This window comes from Fukomys damarensis, unplaced genomic scaffold (genome assembly GCF_012274545.1).
Source record: "Fukomys damarensis isolate Sample0158 unplaced genomic scaffold, DMR_v1.0_HiC HiC_scaffold_20, whole genome shotgun sequence".
NCBI lineage: Eukaryota > Metazoa > Chordata > Mammalia > Rodentia > Bathyergidae > Fukomys > Fukomys damarensis.
Genome location: NW_022900932.1, coordinates 43,533,553 through 43,558,224, shown reverse-complemented (window position 1 = coordinate 43,558,224; position 24,672 = coordinate 43,533,553). Strand labels below are relative to the sequence as shown.

The 24,672-nt window shown below is 34.0% G+C and overlaps 1 protein-coding gene across 1 annotated transcript in view; it reads right to left on the bottom strand.

Moving 5' to 3' along the window:
• Tbc1d12 (TBC1 domain family member 12) overlaps window positions 1-24,672 on the bottom strand; it is a 99,395-nt gene that overhangs the window by 19,727 nt on the left and 54,996 nt on the right. The window contains exons 6-10 of the mRNA XM_019208677.2: window positions 23,636-23,751; window positions 14,064-14,146; window positions 9,331-9,448; window positions 7,034-7,140; window positions 1,110-1,190 (exon numbers count right to left, since the gene is read on the bottom strand). Coding sequence (XP_019064222.2) covers window positions 1,110-1,190; window positions 7,034-7,140; window positions 9,331-9,448; window positions 14,064-14,146; window positions 23,636-23,751 — 505 coding nt within the window. The remainder of the gene's footprint in view (window positions 1-1,109; window positions 1,191-7,033; window positions 7,141-9,330; window positions 9,449-14,063; window positions 14,147-23,635; window positions 23,752-24,672) is intronic.

The following is a 24,672-nucleotide window of genomic DNA, read 5'->3' as shown; positions in this document are numbered from 1 at the left end:
CCTACCAGTATAAAACTTCTGACATCTTCATCTTCCTTGCACTTTCAGTTCCCCACCAATACTTGACATAGCTAATAGGTATCAGAATGATAGTTATATGAACCTGGAAATCAAATCTTCTCGCTACACCTCTTTAAGCAGTTTTCCCCAACCTACTGTTCACTTTTCTAAAACAGAAAAAATTTTATATATTCATAAAAAATCACTACAGTCTTATTAGCACCATATCTGAAGCTATGTTCATTTTTAGAGGTTTAGATTTTCTTTTTTTCTTTTATGGGGGGGGTGGTGGTGGTACTGGAGATTAAGCCAAATACCTACATCCTTTTTTAATTTTTTGAGACAGGGTCTTGCTAAGTTTCCCAGGCTGGGCTCAAACTTGAATCCTTCTGCCTCAGCGTCACTGAGCACTGGGATTACACCAGACTCTGGTATGAGGCATGTACCATCACATCTGGCTCATTTTTAGTTTCATGTGCAGGCAAGAAAAGAGGATTGCTTTCTATTTTGTTGTATTTTTACATGAAGTAAAACAAATATAAAAGAGAAAAGCAACTGAGAAAAACTGTTGCCCATTATTCAAAGACAATAGATGGTTAGAATAAATTTACGTAAATTTAATAAACTGTGATGAATTGAAAAAACAAACATTTCTTTTTTCTTCACAATGTTTGGGAAAAACCAAATCGACAGTGATGGAGGGGCTACAAGTGAGTTAAATGGACAAAGAATAAGGTACAGTAAAGTTTATAAATAGGGACTAAGGAAGACAAGAGGTCACAATGAGGTATAAAGAATGTCTATCTTTAAGTAACAGGTTGGCCTAAAAGTACTTCATCCCATTAGCCTTACTGTGGTGATTTAAATTCTGGGCTCTAGGGTACAATTAATCTGGTTTATATCCAGCTTCTCTACTTAGAAGCCATTAACTAAACCTTAGTTTTGTCTTCTATAATTCAGGATAATACCTACTAAAAATGTTAAGGTTAAATGAGATAATTTATGTAAAAGTTACCATAGTTCTTGATACATGGTATAAAATCACACTATTGTTGTCTTTAGTAACTGGATTTTCATCCTGTAATGATTATTTAAAAACAAAATCATACCTTCTGTATCATTCTCTGAACTTATTTCACTGAAGCTTTTCCATCGTTCTTTTGCTCTTGAAAGGAAGATCTCATAAAGTTCTAGGGAAAAAAACCAAAAAATTCGTAAGAAAAAAGAATATTTTCATATATTTTAATTTTTACTCTTTATCTATTATAGGTCAGGTCTCCCTAAAATAATAAGTATCCAAAAAAGTAGCAAACTGAAGTATCTGATTCTACCAAAACAATTCATTACAAAACCAGAAAGACAGCAAATAAAAATAATGGAGAGTGACAATGCACACATCCAGGTAGCTACAATATAAAATGTATGCATGAAGCAGAAAGAGATGTTTCTGTAACGGAGTACCATTGTGGAACAGCAGAAACATAATTTTTGAAGTCAGTCAGACCTTGATTCATATTCCAGCTCTGCCACTCACTACCTGTGGGACTTTATTTTTTTATTTAGTTAGTTAGGTTTTTTAAGATAGGTTCTCACTATGTAGTCCAGGCTGGCCTTGAACGCAGTATGTATCTCAGGCCAGCCTTGAACTTGTGGTGCTCCTCCTGCCTCAGCCTCCCAAGTACTGGGATTACAAGCATCTGCCACCATGACCTACAACCTGTAGGACTTTAAAAACTTAACCACTCTGAATTTAGGTTTCTTCATCTGTAAAATGAAGAAAAATTACATCTATTGTTTACTTATGAATAAACAATATTGTTTTATGTAAAGCTTCTTACATATTACAGGCTCTCAATAAATGTACTTCTTTACTCTTAAATTGGGTTTTCCATTATGATATTACTATTTTCCATTATGATATTACTATTTAAAGCTACTTGTACTTCATAGTCTGATCTAAATACAAAAGTCTCTATCCCTATCTTTTTACTTTAAAGTCAATCACTTTTGGGGGATACCAGTATAATTCTTTATCACAATCTCATAAAACTTCAGGAACAATTTTCTCAATCCTCAGATTTTAATTATCTTGACTTTCTAGCTAACCAGTACAGATACTCGAAACTACATAAAAATAGTGAATTTCAGGGACAGAAGACCAACAAATATTTCTTACCCAACACCAACACTTACTTATGTTGTCCAAAATACCAAGAACATTTTTAAATGAATTCTTTTAAAAATTATTTATTTTTAAAGGTAAAACATAAACATGGTCTCTAAAAAAATAAATATAGTACAAAACAAGAGGCTGGGGATAGATAGAGTTCAGTGGTTCCACTGCCTGCCTTGCAAGCACAAGGTCTTGAGTTCGATCACCAGTACCACTGGTACAAAACAATATGGAATGAAAAATAATTTCTTTCTCTCAGATGTAACTATGCTTAGCACAGCTCTCATGAACTCTTACAAAGGCAAATATACACATGCATAAGTATATAAATATAGCTAAACGTGGTGGCACAGGAAGCTGAAGCAGGAAGATCGCTGCAAGATTAAGGGTAACCTCAGCTACATAGCAAGTTCAAGGTCAGCCTGAACTGCAAAGAGAGACCCTGTCTCAACAAAATAAAACAAAAAGTATATACATATATATAAAAATACAAAGTGGTAACATACTACTTTCATGATCTTTATCTTTGTTATATCAGAAGTCATTTTACTGTAGTAGTAGATGCAAAGCTGTTTTTGTTTCTTTTCAAATAATTGCAGGGTATTTCTTTCTTTCTTTTTTTTGTGCCAGGAATCCAACTTGGGTCCTTGCGCTTGCAAGGCACGCAGCAGAACCACTGAGCTAAATCCCTGGCCCACTGCAGGGTATTTCAATGTATGACTGTACCATAACAAGTGTTCTTATATTGCCAATAATCAGATTATAAATTAACTGACTAATTCAGTGATGGTGAACCTTTTAGAGATTTTAATGATACAAACAGCCCACCGCAACATGTGTACCACATGTTCATCACCAATGAAAGGGAGAAGGAAAAAAAAACAACTGTCTTGGGCTGGGGATTTAGTTCAGTGATTCTACCACCTGCCTCGCAAGCCCAAGATCCAAAAACAATGGTACCGCAATCTCCGGTACCAAAAACAAACAAAAAAACTGTCTTGAAAAATGACAGGCTCAGCAAACAAATTCCACTTTGGAAGTCATAAAACTGATCCTATAATAAAAATGTGATACTGCATGTTTCTAAGAAAAACTGCATTTAATTTTAACTCCATTCTTGGCTTCTCATATTTTATTTTGTGACTACAAAGGATTAGTTTGAAGTGTTCTTATAGATAGTAATTTACACTTCAACAGAGAATACACTGATTTCATCATGTTTTCCTTTCTGATTTTGTAATGATACTTATACTCTCAACAGAAAACTTCCACTATAAATTTTGTATTTGATTACAAATAACTGTTACAACAATCTTTGTGCTACCTAATGATTTTATTCCCATTTTACAGGTCTTCTAGATGTTAAATAATTTGCCCAAGGTCACAAACCTAATATATATATATATACACACATCATATATTTGTATATAGACATATATAATGAAACCAAAATTTGAATCATATTTTAGTGACTTTAGCGCTTAGTACATGATTAAATTACATGATTAAAACAAATACAAAGATTAAATTATTAGATATTGAAAAGTAAACAAGATTATACCAAATTTGCTTAAATCAAAATTTAGCATCTTTCCTACCACTAATGAAAAAAAAAATAAATTCCATTCCTAAATATATGGTTAATAAAGAAAACCTAAAATTACTTTGAAGAAATGTTCATCTTATAAAATTTTATAAATTTCAAACTTAAAGCTACACACACACACACACACACACACACACACGCACACACACCAGAAAGAACAAAGTAGGAGAGAGATAAATAGGACGTAAGGAGAAATTAAAATACTTCCCCAAATTATATATCCCTATTCCCCAAATTATATATCCCTTTATTTTATTTTATTTTATTTATTTGTTTATTTATTTATTTTTGGCACCGAAGATTGAACTCGGAACCTTGCACTTATGAGGCAGGCAGTGGAACCACTGAGCTAAACCCCCAGCCCACACTGTTTTAAAAGTAACATATATGCCAGGCCAGGGATTTTGCTCAATGGTTCCACCGCCTACCCTGCAAGCACAAGGACCCAAGTTCAATCTCTGGTACCAAAAACAAATAAAAATAAAAATAATAATAATAATAATAATAATAATAATAATAATAATATGCATGCCAATTTATTTCATTTATAAGTTTATCTTAATTTGTTGAAAAGAACGTTTGTGTCATTATGTTTCTTTTTTGTAAGCACCATTTTGGTTTATGTCTTGTACTACTTTGAAAGCAAGAATACACAGTGTAGTAACTATTGGTACTCTTATTATTTGACTATGAAAATGTTCATTTTTTCACAAAATAAGAAAAAAAATTTTTAAACTTTGTGTGTATGTTATACTGAACCCAGGGCCTTTGCAATAAGTTATAACACTCACCCTTTTTGCTTTTTATTTTGCAATACAGTCTTGCTGTCACTCTACTAAGCTGCTAAATTGCCCAGGTTGGACTTGAATTTATAATCGTCCTGCCTCAGCCTTCCAAAGTGCTGGGATTACAGGCATGTGCCAACATACCCAGCTAAAAGCAAACAAAAAAAGAAAAAGAAAATAATTGATTGCTGCATCACAAGTGTTTATACCTATCTAACCAATATTTTAATATCTAAATTGTCAAGGTACCTCATATTCTAAAGCTAAAGCTATCAAAAACAAACAAAAAAAAACTGCAAACAAAACTTAATTTCAAATACCACCAATCAAGGCTTTAAAAAAAATCCAATTGAAAGTTCTGATTATAACCTAAATACATTTCCTTTGAATCTGTTCCAAGCAAAGGGAAGAAAAAATTTTTTGTTGTATTGGAAGAGAATAGTGAAGTTATATAAAATCTAACTTTTTCTGAAGTAAATTAAAACTTTTTAAACTACAAATGTATTAAAAAGCTACTTTAAAATAAGATTCATTGCAGAGTAATTGTGAAAGTCAATTTTAAAAATAATAATCTTTAGTCAGGAGTGATGGTGCATATTTCTAATCTTAGCAATCTGGGAAGCTGAGACAGAAGGATCACAAGTTGGAGCCCAGCCTGGGCAATTTAACAACTTAGTGATTTAGAAAACCTCATCTCAAAAAATCAAAAGGCCCAGGAATGTAGCTCAATGTGAAGGCCCTGAGTTCAATCCTCAGTTCTAAAAAATAAAAAATCATACATCATTATATCTAAAGTTGGCATCAATTTTAAGATTAAATATTTAGATTTTTGTTATAATTCTGTCCAAATTACATAAATGCTGATTGCTACAATGAATGTCCTTATAGAAAAGCTTCTGTACCCAATCCTTATTTATTTCCTTAAATTGTTAGAAATGAAATAAATAGGTCAAGGTTCTTTTTTTCAGACTTTTGGTAAATATTTCTAAGTTATCTTTAGTTACATTCCATCTGGTTGGTCCCATTCACTTTAATCTTTTTTAATTTGAGAGATAAAAAAAATTCTTTTATATTGTTTTAACATGTCTTTGATTTGGTTAGCACAAGAAAATAATTAACTAAACAGCCAAATTGTGGAATACAATGTAGCTACAATACATATGAGAGATATTTGTAGGTACTAGCATGAACCAGTCAAGAAAGATTATCATAATAAAAAACACAAGCCACAGAATCATCTTATGACAGAAATTCTTTTATGTAGAAAAATAAAGGAAAGGACCGGGAATTTAGCTCAGTGGTTCAGTGGCCTGCCTTGCAAGCGCAAGGACCTGAGTTCAATCCCCGGTACCAAAAAAAAAAAAAAGAAAAGAAAAAGAAAAAGAAAGGAAAATCTTATAAAAATTACCATATATAAATGCATACTTTTTATGCACACAGAAAAAAGGTCTGGAAGATCATATAACAAATTGCTAATGCTTACATAGGATCAAGAATAGGAGTTTGAAATCCCAGCACTCGGGATGCCAAGCCAAAAGAATCACCAGGAATTCAAAGTTAGACTAAACTCTACATAGTGAGACCTTCACTAAATAGACCTTCAAAAAAATAACAAATTTTAAAAAGAGTTTGAATGGAAGATACTGCTTACATTTTTTATAACTATGACAAGAAAACCCTTAAAAGTAACAGCAGCCATATATTATTTCTATTACTGAGAGACCCACCTCTTTTTGTGGTGTAATGTATCAATTGTCTAGCATTCACATTATCAATAAGACTAATTTAGCACCTTTTATTTATTTATTTTATTTATTTTTTGGCACTTGGGATCGAACTCAGGTCCTTGCGTTTGTGAGGCAGTTGCCAGAACCACTGAGCTAAATGCCCAGCCCTAGCACCTTTTAAAATTATCTTATTTTCCTCAATATGTTCCTAATTCTACCTAAATATTTTTGACTCATTAAAACCACTCAATTCTGTTAAGCAACTTCAGAAAAATAAGAACTTGAGAATCTCTTTACGTTTTTGGTTTTCTAAACATGAAAATTTTTAATTAAAAAAAAAACTCCAAAAAGACTAGCTTGAATAGAGAAGGAGGAAAATAAATTTCCTAGCCTTCCCCATCATTTATATTTGTTGAGAAAAGAACAAGTCTTTTCACAAAATTATTTTCTTTGTCCTGGCATATACTTATTCATGCCATGCATAATCTCAGAAGTGTTTGAAATTACCTATGCTCAAGATATTATGTCAAGATTATCATCAATAGTTATAAACTAAAGAAAAAACAACTTATATAATATCAAATACAGTAACTTATTAAGTCATATAAGGGTGATGAAGCATGCTCTTGAAATAATATTATTTAAGGCAGTGCCTTTTTAAAATGGCACTCTATTAATCTGTTTTACAACCCTGCAGATAACTATTTGTATGTGTGGGAGTAAATGAACATAGAATACAAACCAGGAGTGATATTTAGTTCATTTCCTACAGCTAGACTCCAAACTTTCCCACGAACACTAGGGGGCAATCCCTGCCACCACAATTCTCGAACTCTTCTTGTACTACGCCTAGAATTAAAGGAGGAGAGAAAAGGAGAAAGTTATTTACTTTTTATACCAAAAATACTAGTTGAATGATGGTTTACCTACGACCAATTGACCAGATGAGTTTTAAGAACACAGTTAAGTATATAACGCATTCATTCTCCCTTTGTTTTTGTTTGTTTTGTTTTTGGTACTGGGGATCAAACTCAGGTCCTTGTGCTTGCGAGGCAAGAACCACTGAGCTAAATCCTTGGCCCTCCCTTTGTTTTTTATGTTTACAAGCAAGAAAAGCCTACAAAATACAAATTACTTCAAAGAGAGACAATAGTTCTTAAAAGGGCCTTGCCTTTGAGAGATGCCATTTACACAATAAAAGATGTGGAGAATTATCCAAAACATTGGACAAAATGGACATAAACATGTTTTGCCAATTCAGTATCAAATGTTAAATCACCATCAATCTACTCTGAGTAAAGCATTAAGCTTTAAGAGGCAGTAGTTTGCCAAATGAATTTAGGCTTTTGAGTCGGCCAGACTTGAGTTCAAATCTAGTTTAATTCATTATTGTATAACCTTGGGCAAATCACTTAACCTAACCTTAAGCTTCCCTGTAATATAAATGTTTGAGTAAAAAATAAATACATATAATCTTATAAAAGTTCAAAACAAGAGCAATTACTTATGTAAAGAGCTGAAAAGAATATAGCAGTCCCCCTGCCCCCAATATGCAGGGGATAATTCCAAATCCTCTAGTGGATGCTTGAAACTATGGTTAGTAACAAACTCAATGATACTACATTTTTTTGCCTATGCATATACACCTATGATAAAGCTGAATTTATAAATTAGACATAGTAAGAGATTAACAGTAGTAATCAATAACTAAAAGAACAGTTATAACAACATGCTCCATAATAAAAAGTTATCTGAACGTGGTTTCCCACTGTCTCTCAAAATGTCTTTTCTCTTAAAGGACAGTATCTGAATTGCCAGCATCCCCACTCTTGTGCTTGGGGCCATTATTAAGTAAAATAAGATTTATTTGGACATAAGCACTGCGGGGCCATTATTAAGTAAAGTAAGATTTATTTGGACATAAGCACTGCAGTGCCTTGATAGTAGACCTAAAAAATGAAACCCTATTAACCCTATTATGATATGCTAGTCAAAGGGGATAATTTATAACCAGGACAGAGCAGGAGGGCACAGGGTCTCATCATTGTCTCAAAATGGTACACAACTTAAAACTGATTAATTATTTATTTCTACTTGGCGGGGTACCGGAAATCGGACTTGGGACCTTGCATTTGCGAGGCAGGCATCAGAGCCACTAAGCTAAATCCCCAGCCCTGGAATTTTCTATTCACTATTTTCAGACCTCATATGACCAAAAGGTAACTGAAACTACAGAAAATGAAACAAAATAAAGGAGCCTACTGTATCTGTCACGCAACCAATATTCAATAAATTTTCAAAAGCATTGCTGAGATGTCCCAATCCTATATCCATAAACAAAAAATAGCAAGGGCCAGGGATTTAGATCAGTGGTTCCCGTGCCTGCCTTGCAAGCACAAGGGTCCATGTTTGATCCCTGGTACCAAAAAAAGATACCCCCGCAAAAAAGCAAAACATTTAAAAAAAGCAGGAAATGTAAGTTTCAATGGTGAGACATTTTCAGAAGAGAAAATCATATATAACACGATCCTCGATGAGAGGCATATTAAAAATACTTCAATATTTAACAACTGATAAATACATCTTATAACAAATGTAAACTATTTAACATGTTCTTTTTTAAAAACCTGTCATTACATCAAATAGTGCATCTTACAATTAATGGTATATTAGAACTTAAAGTATGGTAACTGAAGAAACTGAAAGATTCATGAATCAATTAGTATTTTGAAGGGGCTGGGGATTTAGCTCAGCAGTTTGTTCCCCAGTAACCCCCCAAAAAATTAGCATTTTGCATGGGTCACAAAGAATGGATAAGATTTTTGATAGGCATAGAGAATAGTAAGAGAAATGCATATTAGATCCTGCAGAGTTTATAAAAAGAAAAACAGAGATAAGTGTAGAGATTTTTCAGGGATTGGTTAATAGTATTACTTAGCCAAAAAATAAGATACATGCTGGGAAGTAATAAAAATATAAAATTGGAAAGACAAGATCTTTGGAGACAAACTAAAATTCAGGAAAAGTCTGCTTACTTACATTACTTCCCAATTGGGCAGTATTTCATTGATCCAAATTACCATTGCATTTGCAATATTTTCTTCCTGTTTAAATCGTTCTCTCATTATTCTTTTTCTTTTATGTGCTTCTTTAATTTCTGTTTTAAATAAGTAAGAATTATTTCAATACAAATGAGTTAGATCAAAACTCCTTTCTTCTTCTACCTAACTCTATAAAGGAGGATTTTTCAAGTAGAATCTCTGGATAGTAGAAAGGAAGAAAGGGAGGGAAGAAAAGAAAAATAAAATGACTTTGATTAACATACTTTTAAAATAACACCTTAAATGAAATAATGGCCAGAAAAATCACTTCAGTAAATTGCTCTATCATATATTTTTTTTACTTAAAATATGAAGTAAAATCTGTTATGAATTTAAGCATGTAAAAAATACCTGTCTTGCAAGTACAGGATCAGAGTTCGATCCTCAATACCAAAAACATAAATAAATTAAATAAACATCTTGAAAAACTAGTCAATATCCATTTTTTATACAAAGGGTTTAAGAATCTCCTAACATAAGCCACATAACATTAAAAGTGATTTTGCCAATGGTACCAATAGTAGATGAACGCTTTTTAAAGAGTGAGTGAAATAAAAACTTTCCTCAAAAATTTGTACAAACAATACAACTTTTTTTTTTGGTTTTTTGAGACAGGGTCTCACTATGTAGTTGAGACTGACCTGGAACTCACTATGTAGCTCAGGCTGGTCTCGAACTCACAGCAATCCTCTTGCCTCAGCATCCTGAGTGCTGGGATTAGAGGCATACACCACCACGCCCAGCTACAATACAAATCTTTATAAAGGGTGACTGAAATAAGAACTTTCCTCCAAAAATCACATATACAAACAGTATAACTGTAGAAAGACACCAGAGGTCACAATTTTGGAGGAAGACCAGCCTCAATACTACAGACATGTAAGTTATAAGTCAAAAGTTATATATGTATAATTCTAGAACCAGTGAGGACTTCAGAGAATTGTTAGCCAATCTGTTTTCTATGTTTTATATATTTCTTAGAAATTATCTTTAGGGGCATGCAGCAGGTTAAGTAACCAACTTCAATAGCTTTTGTTTTATGTATGCAGATTCTATGTAAGATGCCTTGGGAGATTCCACTAGTTAAAAAAAACAATAAAATGTGTTGAAGAAGAGGCTTAAAAAACCTGATCTAGTCAATCTCCTAACTCTAAATCTATTCAGAATATCAGAGTCAGAAAATTTTAAACAGTATTCAAGGTATAGCCTTCTTATTTCCAAATTTAATATATTTCTATTCTGTTATTTGGGGGATCATTTACTTTTTTTTAGTACATGTTTGCAATACATAATGTATACATTTATCATAAGAAGTTGGTAAATACACATATTGCATCTTAGTCCTTTTTTTATTTCCTCTTCGCTCTCTATCCTTAGATCCCCTTCCAGGATCATCTACATATCAATAATTATTTTTACATATCAATCAAACAGTAGAGTTAATGTTAAGAAACAGGTAGACATGGTGTTCTTAGTATTCAGGAGGCTGAGGCAACAAGATCTTGAGTTCAAGGTCACTTCAGACTATATAGCAAGAGCCTATCTCAAAAGTCCAAAAAAGGCCAGGAATTTAGCTCAGTAGTTCTGCCACCTGCCTTGAAAGCACAAGGTCCTAAGTTTGCTCGCTGGTACCAAAAAAAAAAAAAAAAAGTTAAAAATTCCATAAAAGTTAAGAATCAATAAAAATATAGTAAGTTATAAATATTTTAAATTCTGTAAGGTAAAATAAAAATCAATTAATCTTTAATGAATTAGGCATTTTTGGAAAACTATAAATGGCCTTAAATATCCGTTTAATATATAGAATGAATTTCATTTCCAAAACAGTAACATAGAACAAAACTGTATACTATTATAATATTCTACTCACTTAAATCAAAGAAAGAACAATCAGTTGTTACTCAAGGTATAGATCTAAAAATATAGGCAGCTGTCTAATATCTTCTAAAAATGTATATTTATCCTAAACTAACATAGTCAGTAAATAATAAATTATCCTTATATTATTTTTGGTTGCAGAAGTAAATGCATGAAATATGTAAATTTATACATTAAAAGACAAAACTGTGACTATAGACTTTACAAGTCACAAAAATAAATGTGAGCTTTAAATTATATTCTCACTGCCATTTAGAACATTATCTCACAATGTCATTATTAAATTATAAAATCAAGACTAATAAGCACTATAAAAAATAAAATGCACAAATAAATTCATGAATATTTTCATTTAAAATTTAAGATAGTAACAGCCCAAGTTTTATGACTAAAATTTCAAGATTCTTTGTAGAGTCTGCTGCCTTTCACTTATATTAGTTTTATAAAAGTACTTAGTAGGCCCTTCATCCAATCCCTAGCAATGAAGAAGCAAACAAACAAGAAAACTAATTAAAAAATAATAAATAAAAATTCACTATCTACTCAAGGACAGCCTTGATCTATTTCATTAGCCATCTTCCTATAGAAACTAATTAATGTTATATGGTATCTCTTCATTTGAGTAAGGCAAAGTACAAAGAGCATAATAAAGGATGGATAGAAGGAAACAAGGGGAAAGATCTCTTGCAAACAGGAAGAGTCTAGGAGACTGAGCTAGATGAGAGAGGAAAAGGATATGGAAAAATTAAAATATGTGATGTGCAGGAACCTCAGTGAATGTAAACATTATATGTCATAAACATGAGCTAGGAATAATAATAACAATAAAAATGAAAATGGCAGAGGAAGGGAGAGGAGTGGGAAAGGGGACAGGATGAAACGATTATGTACATGTAACCACTCCCCAAGATGAACATAAACTTCATTTACCGTAACACATACTACCAAACTAAAAAAAAAAAGTAAATAAAAAAATCAGTAAATCATACCAAATATATTTGGGGGGGTGGTAGTATTGAGGAGTAACCCATGGCATTTGCACTGAGCTACACTGCAGCCTTAGTTTACATTTCTATTTTCAGCCAAAGTCTTCTTTAGTTGCCCAGGCAGGACTCAAATTTAGGATCTTCCTGCCTCAGCTTCCCAGAGTACTGGGATTACACTTGTTCGCCACTAAAACTGGCTCTAAAGTTAAATTTTATACCTCGTTTTTCCATCATAAATTCATATAAACCACAAGAAACCTAGCAAAAGCAACCCTGGATAACAAAAGCAAAACAGGAGGCATCACAATCCTGGATTTGAAGTTATAGTACAAAGCTACAGTAATAAAAACAGTATAGTACTGGCACAAAACAGACATTTGGATCAATGGAACAGAAAAGAGGAAGCAGACACAACCTTAGGCACATTCAGCTATCTGATCTTTGACAAAGAGGCCAAAAACATACACTGGAGAAAAGAGAGCCTCACTAATAAATGGTGCTGATAAAGCTGGCTATCCACACGTAGAAGACTGAAGGTAGACACATATATCTCACAACGTAGTAAACTAAAAATCAAACTGGATCAAAGACCAATATGTTAAAACAGAAACAGTCTGCTGGAATATAAAATAGGTAAAACTCTTGAAGACATGGGGTAGACAAGGACTTTCAGAACCAACTCCGATGGTCCCAAGAATCAACAAATGGCATCATATCAAATTAAAAGCTTTAGGGCTGGGCTGGGGATTTAAGTCAGTGGTTCTGCTGCCTGCCTTGCAAGCACAAGGTCCTCAGTTCGATCCTTGGTACTGGAGGAAAAAGAACTCAAAAACTTTAGACACCACTCCCCAAATAAAAGATCCAATAAAAAATAGGCAAGTGAAATGAATAGATATTTGTCAGAAGAAGTACAAATGGCCAATAAATACATTTTTAAAAATGTTCAACATTACTGGCAATTAGAGAAATGTAAATTAAAACAACAGTGAGATTCCACTTTACTCCAGAAAGAACAGCTATAATAATAAAAAAAAAAATCAAATAATAATAAATGCTGGTGAAGCTGCAGGGAAAAGGGAACTCTTCTACACTGTTGGTGGGAATGTAAACTAGTGCAACTACTATAGAAATCAATATGGAGATTCCTCAAAAAATTAATACTAGAAATTCCATTTGATCCAGTTATTCCCCGTCTAGGTATCTTTCTGAAAGTCTTAAAGACACCATATTACAGAGAAACATGCATATCCATAGCAGCCAATTCATAATCGCTAAATCATAGAAATGGCCTATATGTCCATCAGGAGATGAAGGGATAAAGAAATGTTGTATTTGTATTTATACAAACTACTCTCTGTCAAAAAGGATAAACTTGAGTCATTTGTAGGTAAATGAATGCAGCTTGAGACAATATTAAGTGCAATAAGTCAGACACACAAGCTTAAATACCACATGGCTTCTCTTACATGAAAAACCCAAAATATGAATAAAGGGCAAAAGAATAGATAATAGGAAGTAGAGAGATCTTTTTCAAAAAAGAAAGGGAACAAGAGATGTAGGGATGAGGTTGGGAAGGGTGGGAAGGAGGGAAAAAAAAGAACTGGGGGAAAAAAATGGAGATAGAGCTTTTGCAGGCCCAAGAGATAGAATGAGAAAGGAGGGAAGGGAAAGGCAGAGAATGAAAGAAGAATTAGGATGTATTGTGTACATGTACCACCACCCAACAATAAATGTAACCATTATGTACTAGAAACATGTACTAATAAAAATCAAAATTAAAAAAACAAACAAGAAAAAAATTTTATACCTCGTTTTTTAGCCTCAGCCACCATCTCATCGTATTCTTGTCGATGACGTAAAGCTTCTTCTACAGATTTAGCAGGAAGATTTCTGGGGAAAAAAAAACACATTTGGTCAAGTCAATTTCTGAAAGATCAGCATTTAAATTACATATTACTTTTTCAGAGCTACATGCAAAAAATTGCTACCTTTCATACATTGATAAAGTGAAGCACATTAAGAAAAAACTTGCATTTTGGAAAAGAATCAGAATCCCAGTTCGTAGTATTTTATGTATATATTATATATATGTTTCATGTGTCTATGACTTTTTATATATTTAATTAAACATTTTATATTTTAGTCAATATTTTAAGTAATTTATAGATTCACTATTTAGTCAATTTTTTGAATTATAATTTATGCACAAACAAATGAATATTTATTTAAGAGTAGTCTGCTAAATTCTGGAAAATGTATATATTTGTGCAACCAACATACCAATTAATATGTAGGAACATTTCTTTCATACCACAAAGTTTCCTTGTGAAGTATGTGCACCCAGTATTTACCCATATCCCATCTTCTGAAATCCCATCTCTGATTTCTATCACTGTACATCAATTTGTTGACTTTAAACTCTAATTTTCTCTTGTTCAACTTACTTTTAAAAATTATCCATGATACATTCATTACATATTCCTTTTAACTACTGAAAAGTCTTCCATTTATCCACATGGATAGACATTTGGGTTGTTTCCAGTCTGAGGCCATTATAAATAAAGCCATTGTAAGTGTAAATATGTTTTCATATGGGCATTGTTTTCATTTGTTAGTAAATACCTACGGGTAAAATTCTTGGGTCACATGGTATGTACAGGGACACCTTTATGCTAACTGCCAAAATGCCTTCTACTTCTTAGTGTTTTTTTGGTTTTTTTTTTCCCCCTGTACTAGGGATCAAATTCGGCTCCTTTTGCTTGCAAGGCAGGAGAGGAACCACTGAGCTAAATCCCCAGCCCGACTTCTTAGTGTTTTAATATGACATTCTCCCTAAGAATTTGTCAATTAGTCCTTTACATCTGTATCCATTTTGCTTTATCAGTTTAGTGGATTCATAGTCAGTCACACAAAAATGCAAAAGCAACCTGCATTTGTGTATTACCACAGAAACACCCAGTTTTAAAGTTGTTTTCTTTCTTTTCAAAAAGCTAGAATGGGGAAAGGTATGTGACAAACTTTCAAAGCATACTTCTACCTCTTCTTTCCTTTAAGATTTAGTCAGATTTCTCAGATAAACTTCTGTTTTGGGACACAGTGGAATAAGATGGGCTGGGTTCCCTCTTTTATCTTAAACAACAGTTTTCAGATAATAAGTAGCAACACAAGACAGTGATCTTTATGAAGAGACAAATAAGGTAGCCTTAAGGTTCCTGACCTTATTACCTGGAGTTTCCAGGTCTTAGTGGTGAAAGAGAGTAAAGAAACAGGCCCAATCAGCCCTCCTAAACTGAGGGAACAATATGGAGTTTAGAGAGTCCACTATAGCTAGAATTTGCCCCTCCAAGAATCAGAAAGAAGGTTGCTGCAGAGAAGTCCTCCCAAGTCTTCAGCTGGGTATTAGTTGTGTATGCGTGTGTAGGGGTGGGTGTGTACACATCCATATATGTGTGTGATTAAACTATGGCAAAGAAAAGAACCTCCAGAAAGTTGACAGGACAATTTCAAAGATCACATAGGACCAGCCAGGGTAGAAAAACCTACGATGACAATTATCAGATAGAGCCTGTCTGTAGAAAGGCACTACCTCTAAACTAAAGACTATTCTGCAATACAGAATAGATCAAATAAATTAAGCCAATTCCAAGTAATTTAACAGCCTACCAGACTAAGGCTAAAAAACATTTGAAAGAGTATAAAATATTGAGTATCCAAATACGTAAATTATAGTATCTAATATTCAATGCAAATTAACATAAGTATGAAAAAATAACACATAAAGAAGAAAAATCAATTAACAGTAAAGACACTGAAATGTGCAGCTAACCGGTTTATAACAAGGATAACAAAATGTAAACAGAATACACAAACATTTAAGAAGACAGAAGAAATCATGAAGAGAATGAGAGAAGCTCAGGACCTATACACTTGTATAGGTGAAAACTACAATTTCTAAAATGAAAAAACACAAAATAAGACTGACAGCAAATTATACACTGAAGGAAAAAAATTAGTTAAATTAAAAACATAATGATGTTAAAAACCATAAAAAATGAAATACATATAGAAAAAAGGCACCAAAAAAGAAAGAGAAAGCCTAAATGATCTGTGGTACACAGAACAATACCAAGGAACATAATATATTAAATATTATCTCAGAAGAAAGGATGGAGAAACCAGAATGGAAAATGATTAAAGACTAAAATTTTTCTGAAGTTGACAGAAGACAATAAATGAAATATGCATTAAGTTCAGGAAATCCCAGGCAAAAAGAACATGAAAACCACACCAAAGCACAACATAATCACACTCAGGAAAACTGAAGATAGAAAAAAAATATTAAAAGCACTCAAAAAGAAAAAATTTATGGACAACAGAGACCAGCACTGCAAAAAAATGGTAAAAGAACCTCAGGCAGAAGGAAAATAACACCTTGTAGAAATTTGTAGTAGTAAAGAACACTGACAGTCCATGATGTGATCCAGAAATAGATCCAAAATATCTCACTGAATACTTTTATTGAACCATTTATAAGAATGGATGACTATGTATATGATATTTAACAATGACTGTGGAAAAATAACAAATATACTGAGATTGGCTAGCTCCTCTTAATATTGAAAGACAATGTAGAAAAAAAATGAATTCAGCTCCAACACTACATAAATGACTAAAGCCTGTTTGTCCCCTGAATAAGAAAGACCCTTATCTTCAGGCTGAGTCTGCAAAATATCAAATGCAGTATCTCATGCTGTGACTGGCTGAACTGTAATAGAAATTTAATAGAAATGAACTACGAACTTCATGGAATGTTTCCTGTTAAGAGTAAGGGTGTAGGGCAGGGATTTAGTTCAGTGATGCCACTGCCTGCCTCACAAGTACAAGGTCCTGAGTTCAAACCCCAGTACAAAAAAAAAAAAAATAAGGGTGCTGACTGGGAATGAATGGGGTTGCGCAAGATGGACTGGGTATGCATAGGAAAACCCTGATGAAATTGAGGACATTGAGCCTCTAAACTCTGATAAGCCTTCTTTGTCAGTAGATGAGGCCTTTTCATTCCCAACTAAAAAAAAAAAAATTAATTCTTCACTAACTTAGGAAACCATAATGACCTCCTCTGAGGCAGATGCCCAGGAAGGTAATGCTGATTCTCCTCAGCACCCAAATTTTAATGCCCCTCTTTACTTCTAGACATGTAACTAGATTCAAGACCCAGCAAGCAGGTCCCTCAAATTGAAGTACAAAATGAAATCCATTAGAAACTATACTACATTTCAAAAGAACCACTCAAACTGGGCGTGGTGGCGCACACCAGTAATCCCAGCACTTGGGAGGGTGAGGCAGGAGGATAGCTGTGAGTTCGAGACTAGCCTGGGCTACATAGTGAGTTCCAGGTCAGTCTCAACTATGTAGTGAGATCCTTTCTCAAAAAAACAAAACAAAACAAAACACAAAAAAAAAACCAAAAGAACCATTCAAGTTTTCTAATTCATACACAAAGAAATCTGGAGAATATATATGAGTACGGATAGAATAGTAACAGTGTAGTCTAGTCTAGTAATGGATACTAGAAAAGGTAGATCAAGGACTAATGCTGAACAAAGTTAAATTAGGACAAATTTACTGATATGGGCTCACTAACAAGATTCTGCATTAGTACTGCAGCTCAAGAAGTTAGAAAGGGCTAACAGCTTGTTTGGTTTGTAAGACCTAAATTACAAGCCCATGCTAAATGACAAAGGGCCTAGGAGACAGTGTTCTAACCCCCTCCCATTGTAGTCATAGCTCCGACCTTTGATCAAACCCTGGCTTAGGAATGTAAGGCAGTCTTACACTGTTTAAAGTCAGGATCTTGATTAACATGTAAGTTAGTGGTTCTAGACTATGAGATACATAGAGACCCCAAGTTAATTGTTGAACTTTTTGCTCATCCTAAATGTCTTGGTGGCCCTTGAACCATCCTATAGGTATCTGTTAATCATCAATGTGTGACTGCTGAGTATGTGACTGCTAACCACCAGCTCAAATCAGCAGAACTTTGTCCCCTGCCTGCAAGCTTAGAATGATAACCCCCCCTTTTAACCCCCCCTATAAAAAGGACCTCAGCCCCTGAGCTGGTGCCTCTCTGAGCTACCTGGTTCTGAGAGTGCCATCTGGCCGGACTAATAAAGGTCTATTTACCATCTAGCCTGGTGTGTTCCTTCCTGGGTTTCTCGTTCCTCCATCGGGCTCCGGGAGCCTCGCTAGGTCTTATGACCCAGCATCATGGAGGCCTTTTCAGCTGTTCATGCTCCGTGGAGTGTAAGTGAGACTCTGAGTCTTACAGGTTGTCTAAAATATGGGCCAAGCCAGGCATGGTGGCACATGTTTGTAATCTAAGCACTCAGGAGGCTGATGCAAGAAGATAGCCATAGCTTGAGGCCAACCTGGACAACACAGTGAGCTCAAGATTAGCATGAACTGCCTGCCATGGCATGACCCTGTCTCAAAAAATCCCAAATAAAATAAAATAAAAGATGAGCCAAAAGTGCCCCACAGTGAGTTAACTAAAAATGCCAGCGTTGGTCTAGTGTAAAGGAAAAGGTTCAAATCCTTAAAGAAATTAGGTATTTCTCATTTTAAATCTGCTTATTGGAGTTAAACACTTCAGGATATTCAACTTTTCAAATAGCTCTATGAGGTTTTTTTTTTCCATTGTGGTTTCATTTTTTTTTTTTTGATAATGAGTGTTAAACATGCTTATATTGATAGAGAACATTTTAATAGCAAAAAAAAACAACTAGGAAATGTCCCCATGTAAAACAACTTCTACCTTTTGCTCTGTTTAGTTCAGAATTAACCTGCAACAGAGGCACCTAGTTTCCTTAAAAAGTTTTGTAAATGAAAAGAACCATCGTTAATTTTGCTGCCCAGACACGCCCCCTTCCCTGGGCTAGAATAAAGAACTAAATGAATTTTAAAGGTAACCTTCGCTTCCAAAAAAGAGCTACATCCGCGTAGAAATTCAACTACCTCACCACCATGTTTTGAATACCAGCAGTGTGAACTGTGAAAATGCAATGTCACCACCTGAGTGAGATTAAGGCTGTAAAAGGGGGAGTTGTAATCCAGTGCATCATGGATCCAGGCACGGCTATGTTCGATCTACCCTCCTCGACGAGTACATTTTTGTTATTTTACTTCCATAATAATAATCTTACTAATTATTCTAAGTCCCAGAGTTCCCTTCTTCAATCATCATATATGCAAAATCCTGATGTATAGTTGGTGTTCAAAGTTTATGGCTCAAAGTTGAATGAATTGTATAGTAAATACCAAACCAATCTTTGATAGTTCAAGGAAGAGCAGAACTTCATTACTATAACCGCTAAATTAACTGTATGCTATATATACAGTGAATAAAGCATAAAAACAAATATATTTGTTGCTAGAGTTTTTTCCCAAAAAACTTGCCTCTTTTTTTCTGGCAATACTAGGGATCGCATCAGGGCATCTACCACCGAGCTACAACCCCAGCCCTTTTAATTTTTTGAGGCAGGGTCTCACTAAATTGCCGAGGCAGGACTAAAACTTGCTATCCTTTTGCCTCAGCCTCCCTCAGTGCTGGGATTATACCACACACCACTGCACCCAGCTGAAAACTCACTAATATTGTAGTCATTTGTTCTGGAGAAGTTAATAAAAAGATAGGCTTGTTCAATCTTGAAAACTTAAGGATGAATCAATATAATCAATCAAGAAATATGGGCCAGGGATTTAGCCCAGTGGTTCTGCCACCTGCCTCACAAGCACAAGGGCCCAAGTTCAATCCCCGGTACCAAAAAGAAAGAAAGAAATATTAGGTACTTCATTCAATATTCCTGACCATTACAAGAAAAAGATACAGCTTTTCAAATATGATTCTTACCTCTTATAAAAGTATAAATTAGTTACAGAATCAAGACAAGAAGCCACTAATGAATACTTAAGATAGTGCATATTAAATACATGGTGTGGACATTTGCTGCTTTTCAAAGATATATAAAAACCTGTACTTTACTTTTTGTCATCTTTCACTGTAAGACTCACTTCCACTCCACAGAGCGTGAACAGGCAAAAAGGCCTCCGCGATGCTGGACCCTAACACCCAGCGAGGCTCCGGGAGCTCGAGAGAGAAACTAGAAACCCAGGAAGGAACACACCAGGCTAGATGGTAAACAGACCTTTATTAGTCTGGCGCGAGGGCACTCCCGGAGCCAGGTAGCTCAGAGAGGCAACTGTTCAGAGGCTGAGGTACTTTTTATAAGGTTTTTCTAAACAAAGAGTCAGGGAATTCACAGAACAAGACTATAAACACATTACTTATCTTATACAGGAAATGTTCTACGGTCACCTTTTGTCAAACCATTTGCCCCTGGGCGGGCTATTAACCAAGATAACAATTAATATATAAAAAAACACAGTCTGACCTATTAACATAGAGTTACTTTAGCTTATTCAAGTCTTACATCACTTGCAACTTTCAGGATTTCTACTATTTTGTTTTGGCACTAGTGTGTATAGTTACTCAGTAAAGAAGCCAAAAGAAAAAAGGAGGTAGATAAATCCATTGCTGGTTTGTTTGTTTTTGTTTTTTTAAGTGCTATAAGCATCAGTGATTTGAGAAACAGAAGAGAGGCACACAGCAACAAAATCAGTTCATTTAACACTTAGTTTTTTCAAGGCTGTCTTGATTTTGAAGTAGATTGGAACAGGCAAAAGGAAAATAAAATAACAAAAATAAATATAAAATTAACAAAAGGCTGAAAATTAGTGTATTTGAAATCCCTAAGTAAAATTTCAGATAATTAAGACGTTAGATAATTAGATGCTATAATGACTCCATTTGTAAAGAAAAAATATCAAAAACCCTTGAAATCAAGGATTCTGGATGCTTCCACAAATTACAGAAACAAAGAAAGGAAAAGCAGAACCAATTCACAAACATCCTTTAGAGGGGGGAAATCTTTCTCTTTATATTACCACTTCACCCTATGGAAGAGATTATTCACCGATCAATTCCCTGCCTGTTTCAATCTGCAATCTGCATCAATCTGCCTCTTTCTTTAAGCCCCTCACAGATGAAACTTTATAGCTGATTCAGTGCTGTTACTAGTAATGGTTTAGACTCAAAAGCAAGACAGGCTATTTTGAACCTGCTTGCATCCAATAAACACAAGAAACCTGTAAGATTATCCAGGTCTCCATTCCAGCTTCTCAGTCCATAATTGGATGGGTGCTGGCTGGGCCCAATCTGGTAGGAGAGCATTCATGGAGAGATAAAGTGGGGCTTCCACTTAGTACTCAGGTTATATATATATATTTCCACCTGGTTTTATCCTCAATAAAATTCCTATATTCCAAAAACATAGAAAGACTGTTGGTTTTAGATACATAAATGTAAGTCACATAAATCACTTCTCTCCCCAAAATGGTCCTTTTAAATTTAAAACATAAAATTGTACATTAATTTACACATCTCAGAGTTGAGTGGAACAGAAACAAAAAAAAGCTACAGTATACATTATAATTAAAATTAATTTTAATTCAATAGTAGAGTAAAAAAAATAAAGTATACTTTTTGAAATACCATGATGTCTTATAAAGTTATGTCTAGCATAATATGTAAAACCAATTTCATGGAACATTATTTCAAGGAACTACAGCACATGTTTTAAGAAAATAAAATTCAGGAATTTAGCTCAGTAGTTTCTTCCACCACCTGCCTCACAAGCACAAGGTCCCAAGTATGATCCCCAGTACCAAAAGAAAGAAAAAGGAAACTTTATAGAAGCAAGTATCACTTAAGACTGAAGAAGTCAAGAAAGACTTTATAGGGCCGGGGATTTGGCTCAATGGTTCTACCGCCTGCCTCGCAAGCACAAGGGTCCAAGTTCAATCCCCAGAACCAAAAAAAAAAAACACAACAACAACAACAACAACAACAAAACGAAAAACAAAAATAAATAAATAAAGACCATATATATGACAACCCTAGCTCTTAAAGTACTAAGCTGGAGAGAGGTAGAAATAAGACAAGTGCATTCTAAGTAAGGGTGATAACATAATAGTCACGAAGGCAAAAAGAAATGGGTGTGAAACATATTGTAGTACAAAGAAAGATTGGTCTAGAACAGAACTTTTTACATGACATATGCCTTTTTTATTTTTTGTTTTGTTTTATTTTTTGAGGCAGGATCTCCCTTTGTAGTTCAAGTTGGACCTTAATGCACTATGTATCCAGGCTGGACTCAAACATACAGCAACCCTCCTGCCTCAGCCTCCCAAGTGTGACGGATTATAGGCATGCACCACCACCCCTGGCTTGACATGATATTTTCAAAAGCTCTTGGAAAGACATTACAATAATTTTTTTAATGTATTTTTCAAAAAAGTATTTATATCCCCACTTCTCTTACAATGTCTAAAAAATATTCTACCTCTCCCTGTTTGGCTCCAGATTCTTTATTTCTCTACATCAGGATAATAGATACAAACCAGAAAAATTACAAGCCTAGAAAATTTTACATTGGAAGAAAAAAGAATTTTAATAAAAGAAAAAAAAATCCCAAAAGCCCAAGGAGGGGAATAGGAGTTCAGAAACAATTAAGATGCTATGCTAAGTATTAAGAACAGATGCTTGCTGGGCAGGGATGCAGCTCAGTGGCTCCATGCCTACCTGGCAAGCACGAGACCCTGAGTTAGATCCTGCCCCCCTAAAAAAGAATAGATGCTTTGCTGAGGATTGAATCACCAGCCTTGTGCAAGCTAAGCACATTCTCCACCTCAGAGCTACATTTCTAGTCTCTAAAAACAGATTTTCAACAATACTAAATCAATTGGTTGACAGTAGTTATATGATTTAAAGGGTAAGGGACAAGTGCATCTTAAATACTATGCATATTAAATGTCAAGAAAAAAAAATAATGGCCCCATCATATAAGATATGAAGCAGAATTGAAGCAGACATATACAGCCAACTCTTGTTTTTTCTTTATTTTGTTTTTCTGAGATAGGGTTTCACTATGCTGACCAGGCTAGTCTCAAACTTATGGGCTCAACTGATCCTCTTGCCTCACCTTCCAGCGTAGTTAGGACAACAAACAGGCATGTACCACCATCCCTGGCAAGTTTCATATTTTGGCCCATAGACACTTCTAGAAAATATGCATAAGGCTTCTACATCAACAATATGTTCTCACCTATTTTAGGATGCATTACTGGAATTTAAAATTTAAAAATAAAATAAATCCTTTGTTCTATCTAATTTCTTGGTATTTTTTAAGTGAAACAGTGAACAAAATTAAATCTAAGTTTAAAATATAAATGGCATTCCTTATAATCACTAAAACCTGTACTTACGATGGTCGGTCCTCAAGAATCAGGGCAGTGGTAGAAAGTGGCTCAAATTCAAAATTTTTACGTCTTGAAGACTGAGTTGATGGTTTACAGGTCCTCCCCGTTCGTGCTTCATATTCCTAGAATACATAAGAATATATAGTTTATGTAGTAACTGTTCCAATTTTAAGTTCATATTATTAAACCTGCAACACTATTATGGTATAATATGGAATACATAAGAGCCACACAGTAATTTGGTAAAAATATTAGGTACAAAAAAAATCATTTTCCTGGAGTACCTAAATTATGAATTTATGTTACATGCTAAGTATGCTAGGAAAAGGAAATACAAAAATATAGCAGATTTATTAGGAAAGGTTTTAGGGACATTTTTACTGTTTTCTATGGTATCAGCTATCCAAGCTCAGCTTTAATAAGCTACAAGTAGATGAACCTACTTTCTGAGTTTTTAGCCAGATTAGCAATAGAAATATTGAGACAGGACAGAGAAAATTCCCTTGTAATATTTTGAAGATCTCTCTCAAAGGTGACATTAATCAAAATAGTATTGATTTCAATCATAAATCTAATTACAACAAATATACTTATTCTAAATTTAAATATTTTATTAGTACATATTATAAAAAAATATGGCCATAAATTTTCCTCTAAGGAAATGTTTTTAATATTTCATTAAATCACCAAACTTGATAATACCATTAACAGGAATGAAGTTCATCTGACATAATATGCTCTTGGTAGACATATTAAATGTCTCATTTAAGCATTCTTTAATAAATGCTCATAACTTTCTTTCTAGAAATTTGCCAAGGAGTAGTAACAAATTTATTGTGCTGTAATTTCTAGAACCCACATTTTCCCGTCTAAAAAACCAAGTAGCATCTGATGATCTCCAGGTGCCAATAAATTTTTCATGAAATTCTCAAGAATTACTCAACAATTCCATGAGTCATGCAAGTCCACTGGCATTCAGAACAGATACTGATTTACATTTAGAAAATTAAATGCATTTAAAGTGGTTAGATGTTTCACTTACT